This window comes from Channa argus, chromosome 3, assembly GCF_033026475.1.
Source record: "Channa argus isolate prfri chromosome 3, Channa argus male v1.0, whole genome shotgun sequence".
Lineage (NCBI taxonomy): Eukaryota > Metazoa > Chordata > Actinopteri > Anabantiformes > Channidae > Channa > Channa argus.
The window spans coordinates 13336384-13349823 of record NC_090199.1 but is presented as its reverse complement, the minus strand read 5'-3'; the positions used below and the strand labels follow the sequence as shown (position 1 = coordinate 13349823).

The following is a 13440-nucleotide window of genomic DNA, read 5'->3' as shown; positions in this document are numbered from 1 at the left end:
TATTCTGTAAACCTTCAGTCATGCAAGAGGACATTAGGCAGTCCGTATTACTCCTTAAAATTATTAGCCGATTAATACATTATAGGGAAATTATTGGTAAGTTTTGTAAGTTGACATCTTTTGGCTGATACTATCAAAAATCCCTGATTCCATCCACTGGGTTATTTTTGCTTTCTCTGAAACAAAACTGAATGGCTTTGGCTGTGGGTCTTTACGACACTAAACAAAATGAAGGCAACACTTTATGGATCAAGTAAACACTGATGTCTCAGTAATTTAATAATCTGTTAGTTCATAATTGTTAGTTGTAGTCTGTTTAAACCACAAATAAAAAGAAAATGCTTCCCAAAGCGATATATTTAGAAATCCATTGTTTGTAAAAAAAAAAAAAAAATGCCATGGCTTATCAAGTCCTACAAGGTATTCAGTTTCCTTTATATTCTCAAAATTCTCAAATTTTCCAGAGTAAATGCCCTTAAACACTGTTAGTGTGTTGTATATCCCCAAACCACAGAAGCTGATAAAAAAAAATGTTTTCTTTCAAATTTTATTGATAATCATCTTTGCAATGGGCTGGCAGTGCTATATACAACATAGTAATTATATAAAATAGAATGTAATGAATAAACATTAGTGACAGCTGACAGAGTACAGATATTACCGGAGAGTAGAAATAAATGCTGGCCAAGGCAGTAGCTCTGTTTCAGGCATCCACATTCTACTGTTTCACGGGAACACCAATTACAGTAAATGCAACAAAATGACAGTAATGCGGAAACGTCACTCACAATTGTTATACACACAGGTAAAGAATGTGTCTCTGGAGCTCTATTGAGGTTTATCATCAAACATCATGCATATTTGTAAGTATTAAAATTATTGTAGAGCCACATTTAGACTGTGTAACTGAGGTAGCATGCAGGCAACACAGAGAGAGGACAAATCAATTTAATCAGAATCAGTTATAAAAGTATATTTATAAATCAAAGCTGACAAATTATATACCTGATATTGTTTGTTTATGCCCAAACAAGAAGCATGTTCTTTTTTCTTTCATAAATATTTTCACAACAGTTCACCATCATGCATTTTCATATCTAATAAGGACATAAGAGATGAAAATGGGGATTCAAACTGCATTGCTGAAATTGTATCCACGACGAAGTGTGAGTACAGTATGGAGGACCCAGTGTGGCAAAAGACTTTAAAAGAAATTAATGAATCAAATCACCACAGATGGAGTCTGCACAGTTGATGTGGAATTTATTGTTAAAACTGACAATAAGTTCCTAAAGTGCTTGAGTAATGGGAGATTTTAACATTTACAATTTCATGAAAACTGGGAAAGTCCATCTGCTAATGAAGATCATGTGATTGGTTTTTTTCCAAATCTACGTTGTGGTGATTGTGAGCATTTTTCAATCAATAAACTATATAATCATTTACTGATGGTGGTTATACAGTACATTTGCAAAATATTTTATTAATTGATCTCTTAATTGCACAACGAATTAGAAATGTATTAATTGCTTTAAAAAGCATGTGTTTGGCTCTCTAGGTCCTCCATATCCCGATGTAGGTGACAGTTAAGGTTTCCACAGCCTTAGGAGCCCGTCCTCGCTGTATGTGGCAATCAGATTCTCTTGTGGGTGGTGAGTGATGCCAATTACATCTTTCTCATGAACCTGTGGGCGCAAAGGAACACAGATCACCACACATTCTCCTTTTCCCATCAACTTGTTTTCTGCAGCCTTCCACAGCAGCGGTGACACAGTCACGAGTGTCAGCTCACACAAATGACGACTAGATGAAAAACACTGGCAGCAAACTTTTTTTAAATATCACATTTCATATGAGTGTGGATGGACGGCCTGCTCTCACAGATAATGAGGGAATATTAGCAGCAGGGCTTACGGTCAGAGTTTTCTCCAGCTTTCCTGTCACATAGCTGAAGCAGTACAGCATTAAGTCTTCTCCCACACAGTAGATCCACTCCCCACGGGGTGACAGGGTGCAACACACAAAGTCTGCTCCCTCCTTTCTCTCTGAGCTGAAGGTCTTCAATGTCTGAGAAGAAAGAGAAGATGTTTGGTGTACATCAATATGTTAGCTTAGCTTTTTGGTTTTCCTATAGATTAAACAAACAATTAAGTTGGCAGCATTACACGTACTGATAGAGAGGTTTTGCAAGGAAGAAATTAAACTATCCAGTTTAGAGCTGCAACACTTTAAATTATTTTTTTTATGATTGATAATGAAAATTATTATCAGTTGTAGGATATGGAAGAACTTAGGTATCAAAGTACCTCTCGTTTAATTAGATTTTAATAATTATGGAGACATAATAAGTCGCAGAGCTCTCACCTGACCGTGCATGCTCATGATGACCACTGTGTTGGAGTAGTTGCAAATCACAAAGTGCTCTGGGTTTTGGGGCAGGGGAATCACATTGTTGATGGGAACATCTGATGTCTTTGGAAGAGATTTAAAAGTGTGGATGCATTCACAAGTGTTTGTGTTCCAAATCTAAAAAGAAAATGCACAGAGAGATAAATTTGCAAATAAACATATTCACTGTTTTTTTACATTGAACGCAAAGAAATGGTAAAGGGTCTCAGTTTCAACATCTGAAATGTTGTTTATGTTTTATTGTGAATAAAACATGGGTTGATGGGATTTGCATTCTGTTTTTATTTATGTTTTCCCATCTTCCCAACTCTTTTTGAATTGGGGTTGTAATATCAGTGAAGCTTGGTCTGAATTAGAGTCATTTAATTTGGCCCATATTTGCTTACTGTACCTTAACAGTGCCATCGGATGAGGCACTGATGATGTGAAGTCCATCGTGAGTGAAAGATGCATCATTTACAAATGATGAGTGGCCAATGAATTCCTTTAGTGTCTTGCCTGACCTCAGTTCATGGATTCTGAAAATGATATTGTTGGATAATTGAACAACATAAAAGCTGGTAAAATACCGGAAAGAATTTAAAAATTTAAAGCAGTTGCTCTGACTCATAGTCAAATCCACGTGCATTCAACTCAAGTGAAGATATTTTTTAGGAGCAGACAAAACATGGTGTTGAGCTGCCGCTGTGTTATTTTTAGCTCCTGTGGAGTGGCTGGGTGCAGATTAGCTGAAACCATGACAAAAGACCTAATGCTCACTGATTCACTCTTGTCTCTGTGAGGATGAAACTGCCTGTGCAAACAATTCATACTCTCAGCTCGTGGAGCTGCAAGCGCAGAAACACGTTGCAGGTTTGTACCCGAGCACATGGTACATCTACTGCTACACCCACACTGCACATGTGCTTTCAACAGAACCAAGAGGCTCAGCCCACACCCCCCAGTCAGAAATAGATATTAAACTCCACAAAAGGGGATTCAGTGTGTGTGTGTGTGTTTGTGTGTGTGTTTCTGTGTACATGTGTGTGTCTTTCTGTGTGTGTGTGTGTGTGAGAGAGAGAGAGAGAGAGAGAGAGAGAGAGAAAGAGAGAGAGAGAGAGAGAGAAGGAGACAAAGTGAAGGACATCCTTGTCATTGGTACTGGGTATTTATATTCAGGCAAACTATACATGCAAGCAAAATGTGATAGCAGGCATCAACTGCTTATGTGTGAAACCTCTATGGAATTAAAGAAAAAATGTATTAAGTGATTTGTAAATCAATAGCGTGTTAAATCTTTTTCCTCGTACACCCATTAAAGCTGGGCTTGCTATAAACTTTCAAATCATTTTGCATAGTGAACTCTTTAGTGTAGTTATAAATATGCAACTGCCTCTAAATCCAAGCTCTTGCCAGGCTACATGCAGTCGTCTGTCAGCTACTAAACCTCTACAAAGAAGCAGGTACGAGGATAGTTAGAGATGATTGGTTAGGTTCAGTCTAACAATTTTTTTAACATGATATCACAGTTAAAATGTGCCCCACCAGACAGTTTGACAGTGATGAAAGGGGAAATTATCTTCCAACTTTGCAACTTTGAAATTAAAAATGATTATTTTATTCCTCCTATCACTGCAGCGCTCTCGTTGCGGCAAAATTCTGCTAATATACTGTGGGATGTAAAAAGATTTCACTGGTTTCCAGCTCAACTGTGGAACTTTTGTGAATCATGTCTGAGGTCAGTGAGAGCGTTTGCTTCCTCCCACAGTAGACAAGTAGAGCTTTGCCGCAACAACACTTGAGAAATTGAGAAAGACGCCCACCAGTTAAAACTTAGTGGTATTCATGTATTTACTTTCCTTTTACAAGAGAAATTTAATTTATTGTGTCTAGTTTAGTTTACTTGTTTATTGCATTCTTGTTTTATTGCACAGAGATTTGTTTTAAACCAACCCTTTATTTGTACTTTAGCTTATTCTTTGTTATAGACTTTTCAATATTCTCTCTGTCTTTGTCCAATACTGTGTAAGTGTAACAATTCTGTTCAGACTGACAAACATGAGTCTTTAGTTTTGTAAGTTATCCTTACAAACGTACCTGTGTCAGCCATGCAAATTTCATTAGCTTCAGTATGTTTTATTACATGTCCACGCTCCTTATATTACAATTGAACAAATGTACATGCAAAAGCAAAAGCTTTAATCTACTGTGTGCTTATTGCTCACAGACAACATGATTATGTTACATCCCACCTGATGGTCTGGTCCGACGAGGCACTGAGGATCTGGTTGCTGTCCTTGGAGAAGCTCAGACAAGTCACGCCTTTGTTGTGAGCATGCTCGAACCTCCGCAGGCACAAACCGCTCTGGATCTTCCACACCTTGCCATCATTTTTCAGAGAGAAATTACAATGAGAATCCCACATTGATAATATTATTTACTTTCTCCATTTCCATACAGTGATATTAAGACCTAAAGTTAAATGATGATAAAAAGATTTGTTCTGTATAATAAAATATACAAAACAGTATCAAATGACGAGACAATATGAAAATGTCCAACCTTTATTTTGCCATTCTGAGCTCCACTTGCCAGTAGATCAGTGTCCTTACTGAAGCACATACACAGCACAGCATCATCCATCATCATGAAGCTGTCTTGTGCCTGGTATTTTAAATCCTATTTCATTCATGCATGCACACACACATTGTAAAGGTCTTGTTAAGATTAATGTCTCTTTATCAAAAAGGCAGAATAAAACATTATTACAACAATAATTATAAAATTATTAAACATCAAAACCATCTAAAATAAATTGGGAAAATAAATTTCATTATATGAAACATACTGACCTTGCTAATCTTTCCGGTTTTGAAGTTCCATACCTCAATGAACCCATCCACTGATCCAGTGATTAAATAATTTCCATCAGGAGAGAAACGAGCACATTTTACATGTGATCGGCGGCCAAACTGCAGATTTAAATCAAAGGCAGAAACAAGCAATTTAACACCTTCCAGGAATCATGCTCTTCTACTTGGTTTCCAACTCGTTCCAGGAGCACAGAAAACTAAAACACAAATTATAATCAAATTACTCCAGGGACATATAGAGTTTTCAAACAGTCTGCTGTTGTAGTGTAGACTGGCTGTTCTCATTTATAACCTAGGGCAGAGAAAAAACAAGGACAAGAGTGTCATGCAGCTCCATATGGATACAAATGATGAAAGCACAGACAGAGCCAAAGACAAGTGCCTTCAGGTGAGTATAAAGCAATTATTTGTGTGTGTGTGTGTTTGCCCAACAAGGACTAAGGACATAAACACCTACAGAGAACTCAACACAAAGAACTCTTCCACGATGTAAATGTTGCCCCAACTCTCACAGTTACACCAACACCAAAATGGTTTTATAGAAGAGTACTACAATATGGAGTCACAACCTTGATATGGCGATACAACTGGGTTGGAAAGCTCTCTTTCTCCATGCGTCTGTCCTTGATGCCACATGTTTCGATGGTTGCGTTGGGGGAGAGATGACCCTGACAGTGCTGTATTCTCATAGTCTGTGGAAACATGGATAGTTTAACACTGAAGTTGTTGTGTCTGTTTTACTCTGTCAATGCTGAGATCTCTATAGAATCAAGCATTCTAAAAAAAATGCCAGGTTGCATAGTTAAAGAAGTTTTAACGTGTAATGCCGTCCCTCAAGTACACTGTTTTCTGTTACACTACGTGGTCCAAAATATATTCAGTACTTGTGTAGATTTTGCCATCACATGAAATTGGGTTTTGACTAACGAGACAACAATGGCCTTTCAAAACATTTTGGTCCTTTAAAGTATTTTGCTGGCAGCACTTGTGAAAACTTATGTGGACCTTGCCAACAATCTTCTTTAGGGTAAATGAAAAAAAAAAAAAAAACAGTGTGGTGTATTTATTCAGGACGTTCCTGGGGTCATTTCTGCTACTGGACTTAGACTGTCACAAACTCTGCATTAAAATACGTTAAGAAAAAGACTCAAATTATCGCACAAAATCACTGATGTTGATGTTTGTAGTTAAGGCAGTTTTACTGTATGTGTGTGACACCAGTGAATGAGAAGACTGATTAAGTAGCTTCATTGTCTTGCAATCTGAGAGATTCAGAGGAATAGGCATACTCACACTGACTTGTTCCAGAAGCCCCATAAGGCGAGAAGGAGGCACCACACTGACCTCCCTCGCCAGCGCTTCCGCTATTGCCCTGCGTCGCCTCTCCTTGCTGCTGCCTTTTGGATAAGCCTGCATCAGGAGCAAAAAGAGGCTACTGGATGAAGCGCCTGTCGATGAATTTTAAAAAATATATGTTTGTTGTTTTACCTCGCGAGGGTCAAAGTAGGAGCATGTTAGCAGGTTCTCCAAGTGGATGTACCTCTCCGGCTGAGTCTGCTTCATCATGATCATCGGGTCCGTTTGTCTGAGGAGCGAGCGAGCGGCACCTACCTCCCTCATTTCGATGAGCTCCATTACCACCTGTTGGAGACATCAGTGCTGATCACAATGCTGCTCATTTTGAAAGCCAAGCCAAGAAAAGCATGAACTGATCAATGCAAGGTTCACCTGCTCATAAAGGTCAATAAGTGTGTTGTCAGGCAACTTGAGGGACTCAATAGCCAGCAAGACGGAGTCCCAATGGCCGCAGTTAATGTCTGCAATGAAACTCTCGATACTTTCCACTGTGTTGAGCGAGACAGTGGTTTCCTCCTGTAGGGTGGTCAGTGTTCGGTAGAGGTTGTTCTCCTTAAGATACTGCATTATCAGACGGATCACACTGCAAGGACAAGATGTGTAACTTATAAGAACACACGCAAAACGACAAAACTGAAGAGTTAATAAGTGGGTTGAGTTTGCTGGCATCGCTTTTATGAGAGGTAAGCAGCAGAGGTTTCAGTGCCACTGTGTCAATGGGTTTTTACAGGACAGTGTCAGAGTTAATGACCTTTGCTACACTCTAATAATTTGGGGGAAAAGCTGGACAATTCGCCAGTGTAATGTTCCCGAGGCTGTCACCTATATCACCTATACCAGGAAGAAACCATGGAATTAAAATCAAAATTACAGCTAATAAAGACGTCAAAACAAGAAAAGTGCAGGGATGGTGGATCACGTGGGCTTTTCAGAGCCATCTGCTGGGCATCTTCACAACTCTCTGTTGTATCTCATTATGCTACATGTCAGCATCGTTCTGCAGGGCAAAGTTTCACGTGCAAAGACATGGCATAGCTGGCATGAGACACTAGCATTAGATTAACATCGCCCAATGATGCTCTAACCCGATGTTGCTCAATTTCTTCCCAGTAAACCTCCTACCATAAGATCAGTTTCAACTTGACAAAACCACATCCTTAATCTTCCCATGTCCCCATGAGACGAATAACTAATCATTAAAAAAGCACGACCTACGTCCAGCCCATGGGTGGAGAGCCAGATCAGATCAACAGGCACATGTGGCTGAAGCAGTAGTGACTGCAAAACAGCCTGGACCCGCCTCTGTAGCAGCAATTTGCAAAACTGACCATATCTGTCATTGGATGTAAGGCTCCACAACCTATTACACACAACAAATAAAAGCCTCATAGAAAATACAAATTCCCTAAAATATATCATACCCCAAGAATAAAAATCAAGAAAATGAACTTCAAGATTTATCCAAACATTACAGCAAAATTATAACGCCCCTTTAGAAGAATATGTTTGAGACCATAAACAGGGCGCACAGTCTTACAACTTAATGCGTAATGAGCGCACTTACTCTGCGGGCTCCATCTCCACAGCCATGCTGATGTTGCCTTCTGCTTGCTGCGGTACCGGAATGAAGGTGCGGCGGCGCGGCTCGGGCTCGTCGCTTGCTAGGGCCACGTGAAAGCCGTGGGCTGGGGGACCACCCACTACACGTGCTTCCCTCGTATCTCTCTCTCGTGTTTTTTTTTTTTTTTTTTTTTTTTTGTTGCGGCGGGAAACCTTGTGACTGCCGCTGCCACACAAAGTCTTCGGAGCTACACCTCCTCCCCGACACATGCCGATACACAGAAAAGATATTTTCTGGGCACGTTGTGCGCAGCAGAGGCGGTGGGCGCTCCGTGATGCTGCAGCGGCAGTTAAGCACGACAGCAACAGCAGCATCAGCACCGCGGACAGAGAAACCTCGTGGCACAGAGCGTGCTCGCCTTTAGGAACGGGAGTGAAAACAAAACCCTCCAAACGTCCTCTAATGGAAAATCACCTTTGTCCCACACATCAATATGCAGATGCAGAGCTGGGTGCGTCTGTGCTGCATGAAGCGCTTTGCTTTAAATACATACAATTATATCTTAATAATATTCCATATGGCACGATGAATACCAGCAACCAGGATCTTTAACACCAAATTGCGGGGTACTGCCACTGCTTCCAGGCCCACGTCTCCAATAAAACCTGTTGGTCAGCAGGTGCATGAAAGATGGTTTATTAACATTCTGCAGCTTTAAGCCAACAGACGTTTTAAAAGCCCAGAGGAATCAAACGAGGTATTTCAAAATACCTAGAAACATGCAGATTAATCTTATAAAATCATTAAAGACATTAAGATATGTACTGGAAGATTATTTGTATGGGTTGTTTTGTTTGAGCTGGAAATAGGCTGAGCTCAGATAAAATTACATTATTTACTCCAGTTGTATTTTAAGACTCCGCTGTCACTGCCACTACACAGGACACAACTTCCACGTATAATTTTCATACATCGTCAGGTATTGTTCATGAATTTACCGCATCAGATGTTCACAGCTATGTTCACAACACAGTATTTGTTTATTAAATGAAGATAGAAGCATTTGAAACGATCCCAGGAATTTCAGCATTGGTTGTGGATGACTGATCAGAGGTCTGGAACAAAACTGGCATGACCTCTGGCCATGGATTCACCATGAGATCCTGCATTGTAAAAAAAGTTTGTCTTGAGACAAACAGATAAAGTCAGATTAAGAGTCGGGCATTTTTTTTACCAATCCAATATGTTGTCAGGGCTGTGATGGCCGAGTGGTTAAGGCGTTGGATTCGAAATCCAATGGGGTTTCCCCGCGCAGGTTCAAATCCTGCTCACAGCGGCTTCTTTGATCTTACAAGCGACGACCTCACCGCACTCATATATGTCATTAAAATTTCAGACTGTACGTGAAGAGAAAAAGCCGACACATTAAATTATTTAGAGTACTGCAAATTAAATCAAGCTCCTTTATGGAAAATAAATCTGTCTGGACCAATTATACGTAATCATTTGTCCCCCTTCAGGAATCTGCTCAGCCCTTCGACGTCTCGCGAGACTACCAGAGACCTTCATAGCGGCCTTTGGAAGAACAGGTGAGTGTTAATTGACCAAGCAATGTGAGCACGAGTTTCCCCATGAACCAGCGTGTTGCAGGGTGAGTCCTGTGTTTTTTTTTTCTGACTCGTCTGATAAAGATTATGGTAAGAATGATATAAAAGCGTTAGTGTTTACTCACTGAACGAATTTTCTTTTGTATCACAGGGTACAAAACATGCCGTCGAACAACAACCAGGTGCGTACAATCGGGGGAAATTAACCCTCTTTAGTCCTTTTCTGTCCTCTCATAGTGTCGATGTATAAACTTAATAAAACACATCCTCACTTTACACTTTGTCTATAGTAGCATGTTAAAATATGGGTTCAGGTCTCTCACCCTTAGACCAAGAGGGTTTCATTTTAAACTTTTAGACCTCTGGGTGTCTCACTTGAACTAGGCCACGCACTGCGGAGATGTGCGTAAATGGATGGTGGAAAGGAGTAACTCCCTGACATCCAAATGTTACTGTAATTAAGGCTTTTTATTATTATTATTATTATTATTGCCGTGAATTCTATGACTCTGTCTGGACTTGAGCTTTTTGTTTCGCTGCTGTCTTTCCTACAGAAAGGACCCAGTGCAGCTGCCCGACTGGCCAAGCTGCCCGTGGTTCACTCGGCTTGTAGCAAGCTGTTGGTCTTATACGCTGACACTACATGCAGCCATCCCAACCTGAAGTCAGTGTGTGAGGTGCTGGAGAACAAAGTGACAGCTTTAGGCTCTGCAGCCTGTGACCGAGTTTCCCCTGTGATGGCTAAGCTGCAGCCCCAGAGTGAGTACGGTCTCCTATGCAGCACTGTACTTCCGTCAGGGCTGCTACTCATAGCCATTGTTTTATCATTGAATTGTTTTTGTGTGTTATATTTGACAAACATTAACCTGCAAATATTTGCCATTTTCCTTAGGGAATTACTTGAATGAGAAAACGACTGCTTTCTCAACAAGTAAAACTATTGATGGCTGATCCACAGTTAGATTTCCCAAATATTTCACACTGGAGAATTACTAATTGTTACTAATTTAAATGTTGAATGAAAACTATCCATATTTAGTATGTGATTCTAGCACTAGCAAGTATTGATCTAGTCTGTTGTTGGGCCATACAGCAAAAGGACATCATTATTCATACATGTATATGTATTTCCATAGTTTCCATTGCAAATGATGTTGCATGTAAAGGACTGGATTGGCTGGAGACTAGATTCCCTGTGCTTCACTCACCCATAGAGGAGGTAACTCTTACTTTTTCTGTTTTTAAAATCCTAACTGCCTTTCAAATTGCAAAGTTTCTCCCAAATAGTGAAATAAAGGAACTTTATGCTCTGGTTTTATGTGTTTTAACCCAGGTTGTTGCTACTGCCAAGACCAAGATGCATGGGATCCAGGATGCTGTGAGCATCGCAGCTATTGGAACCATGGGTGTAGTACAGCACACGGTCACCCTGTTGATGGAGAGGACTCAGCAGGCTGATGATGGCACTAATCAGTCCCTCGTGAAGAGAGCCATCGATGTAGCCATTGTGGGAATGGACTCTGCTCTAAACATGTCAGAGGCTCTGGTGGATCATATGCTTCCTCCCACTGAGGAAGATAAAGGTATGCAAAGTACATTTACTGGTGTGAAACGCTAAAACATCACATTGTTATGATAACATCATTATGAACCCATGCCCCGTCATACCTCAACATATGTTCTCTGTATGCTTTACAGCAGAAGAAGCCACACACATAGTTGTCTTCGAGGCCACTACACTCAGAAGTTACCCCGTGCGACTCGTTTCACTCGCTGCCAAACTGTGTAGAAGAAGTTGCCATGTGGTTTGGGCCAAGATCCATTCTGTTGAGGTGTGCTGTGAGTAAAGTTTATGGAAATTGTTTGACATTTTCAGGAATATGCTTGTTCATGTTCTTGCCAAGAGTTGGATGATGAGACTGGAAACACTGACTTTTTTTTTTTTGTTACCACAAGAAGAACAAATTGTGTTTGGGTCTATTTCTTGGAAGGATGCAGTAATTGACTTTTTTCTGTTGATAAGAATCACAGCTGTTTTCTATTCAAGTCTCCACCTGTTTGTATGCAGCTTCAAAGTAACAAACTCTACCTCTTCTAAACTTGCAGCAAGTATATGAGCACATTATTCAAAATGTCAAACTATTCCTTTAACAGGCATTATTTAGTAAATGGAAAAAATTACTAATGTGATGTCAACAATAAGAAAATGTTATGTTTATCTAGAATATCATAATTTAACATTTTGACAGTTATCCTCACTTATGTTTGCAGTATGTTTAGCTGGAGTTTTTAGGTTGCAAGATCCTTTTTTAATGTAGCGGCCATGTGCTACATGTGTCCTTAAATCTGTTGGGTTTTTTTTTTTTTTTTTTAAATCTATAGCATAAGGATGGAGCTGCTGGACAACTAGTTACAAATTTCTTTTTTTTGTTTGTTTGTTTCAAATGACACTGGAATGAATATATCCAACTTTGGCTGAAGTACGGTTAATCTGCTCATAGGTTACAGCAATTGTGTTGAGGTCTTCATCTCTGGTTCCGGACCTCCAGACTACCTGCTTGACCTTAGCCTGGAGCATCCAGCGTTTGCCCCAGTATCTGCAGCATCAGGTTGTGTCTGTATTCTTCTTTATCTCCCAGATGTACAACTTGCACTACCCACCATCTGAACAGAACCAGTCCCGTCAAGTCAGAAGTCATTTGAATACAGCAGATTCCTCATCTCCCAAGGATGTAGTTGAAGCCCATCCTCAGGGAATTTCAGTCTGCCGACTGAGGCCTACGAAAATGTCTGCATTTGAAAATGGGTGTACTGTTAAAGGATATATGCGCCGCTGATGACTACTGCATGTTTGTGCTTAATTTGTTCTATAGATTTCAGCAAATGGTGAATATTGGTGTAAAATAAAAGTTGAACATTCACAAACCTCATCTCCTTATTAGTTTTGCAGCTGAATTTTCTACAAAAGGCTTTAAAGCATCACTGAATATTGTATGAGTCAAAGCTGTGCTGGTCTAGTATAGTGTGCAGCAGCCCCAGGTGTTACTGGGAAGGGTACCTTCAAGTTAACTATACATTATGATGTAACTTATTTTCCAGTGTCAACTTCTTTTCAGCAGTTCCCTTTCAGGGGTTGCCACAGCAAATCATGTGCCTTCATCTAACCCTGTCCTCTGCATCCTCTTCCCTCACACCAACTAACTTAATGTCCTCCCTCACTACATCCATAAATCTCCTTTTTGGTCTTCCTCTAGACTTCATGCCTGGCAGCTCCAACCTCAGCATCCTTCTACAGATATATTCAGTCTCTCCTTAACATGTCCAAACCACCTCAATCTGGCCTGACTTTCTAACATGAGCTGTCCCTCTGTCCTCATGCCTGATCCTGTCCATCCTCATCACTCCCAAAGAGAACCTCAACATCTTAAGCTCTGCTACCTCCAGCTCTGCCTCCTGTCTTTTCTTCAGTGCCACTGTCATAACTGGTCTCACCATCCTTTCATTCTCACTGATACACACCTGACACTTCTCTCCACCCATTTCAACTTCTGCTCCCTGTAACCTCACTGTTCCACTTATTTGAAGACAAATTATGAAAGTTTGGCTTTAATTTGTAATTCTAGCAGTCACTTTCTAGGTACTTCAGTACTGCATA

The 13440-nt window shown here is 40.2% G+C and overlaps 2 protein-coding genes and 1 non-coding gene across 5 annotated transcripts; 2 read left to right on the top strand and 1 right to left on the bottom strand.

The window, feature by feature from the left end:
* Positions 1-179: 179 nt before the first annotated feature.
* LOC137123821 (WD40 repeat-containing protein SMU1-like) lies at positions 180-8638 on the bottom strand. 2 transcript variants are annotated; one of them, XM_067498067.1, is made up of 12 exons: positions 8182-8636; positions 6990-7200; positions 6750-6902; positions 6555-6671; positions 5831-5953; positions 5241-5360; positions 4951-5067; positions 4641-4768; positions 2801-2927; positions 2365-2526; positions 1915-2067; positions 181-1685 (listed from the first exon to the last, which is right to left on the bottom strand). In XM_067498067.1, exons 1-12 carry the CDS (start codon positions 8550-8552, stop codon positions 1587-1589), a joined length of 1881 nt encoding a protein of 626 aa, XP_067354168.1. In that variant the 5' UTR covers positions 8553-8636; the 3' UTR covers positions 181-1586. The 2 variants fall into 2 exon arrangements, with proteins under 2 accessions (XP_067354169.1, XP_067354168.1); XM_067498068.1 differs by lacking the exon at positions 5831-5953 and having other exon boundaries at positions 180-1685; positions 8182-8638.
* A 794-nt stretch (positions 8639-9432) lies between these two features.
* Positions 9433-9514, top strand: trnas-cga (transfer RNA serine (anticodon CGA)). Its single transcript has one exon. It is a non-coding gene; the product is annotated as a tRNA-Ser (tRNA).
* A 231-nt stretch (positions 9515-9745) lies between these two features.
* LOC137123309 (perilipin-2-like) lies at positions 9746-13435 on the top strand. 2 transcript variants are annotated; one of them, XM_067496840.1, is made up of 7 exons: positions 9746-9829; positions 9937-9967; positions 10340-10544; positions 10922-11004; positions 11119-11368; positions 11484-11617; positions 12287-13435. In XM_067496840.1, the coding sequence occupies exons 1-7, from the start codon at positions 9810-9812 to the stop codon at positions 12620-12622; spliced, it is 1059 nt and encodes a 352-aa protein (XP_067352941.1). In that variant the 5' UTR covers positions 9746-9809; the 3' UTR covers positions 12623-13435. The 2 variants fall into 2 exon arrangements, with proteins under 2 accessions (XP_067352941.1, XP_067352942.1); XM_067496841.1 differs by having other exon boundaries at positions 11484-11624; positions 12287-12586.
* Positions 13436-13440: the final 5 nt, after the last annotated feature.

Bases quoted from the DNA above. Each gene is read 5' to 3' on its own strand.
- LOC137123309 (XM_067496840.1), top strand. From the start codon at position 9,810: ATGAACCAGCGTGTTGCAGG. The intron at 10,545-10,921 runs GTGAGTACGGTC...GTATTTCCATAG, and splicing joins GGCTAAGCTGCAGCCCCAGA to TTTCCATTGCAAATGATGTT. The intron at 11,369-11,483 runs GTATGCAAAGTA...TATGCTTTACAG, and splicing joins TCCCACTGAGGAAGATAAAG to CAGAAGAAGCCACACACATA.
- LOC137123821 (XM_067498067.1), bottom strand. From the start codon at position 8,552: ATGCTGCTGTTGCTGTCGTGCTTAACTGCCGCTGCAGCATCACGGAGC. The intron at 4,769-4,950 runs GTTGGACATTTT...AATGATGGCAAG, and splicing joins CTCAGAATGGCAAAATAAAG to GTGTGGAAGATCCAGAGCGG. The intron at 2,928-4,640 runs GTGGGATGTAAC...TATCATTTTCAG, and splicing joins TCGTCGGACCAGACCATCAG to AATCCATGAACTGAGGTCAG.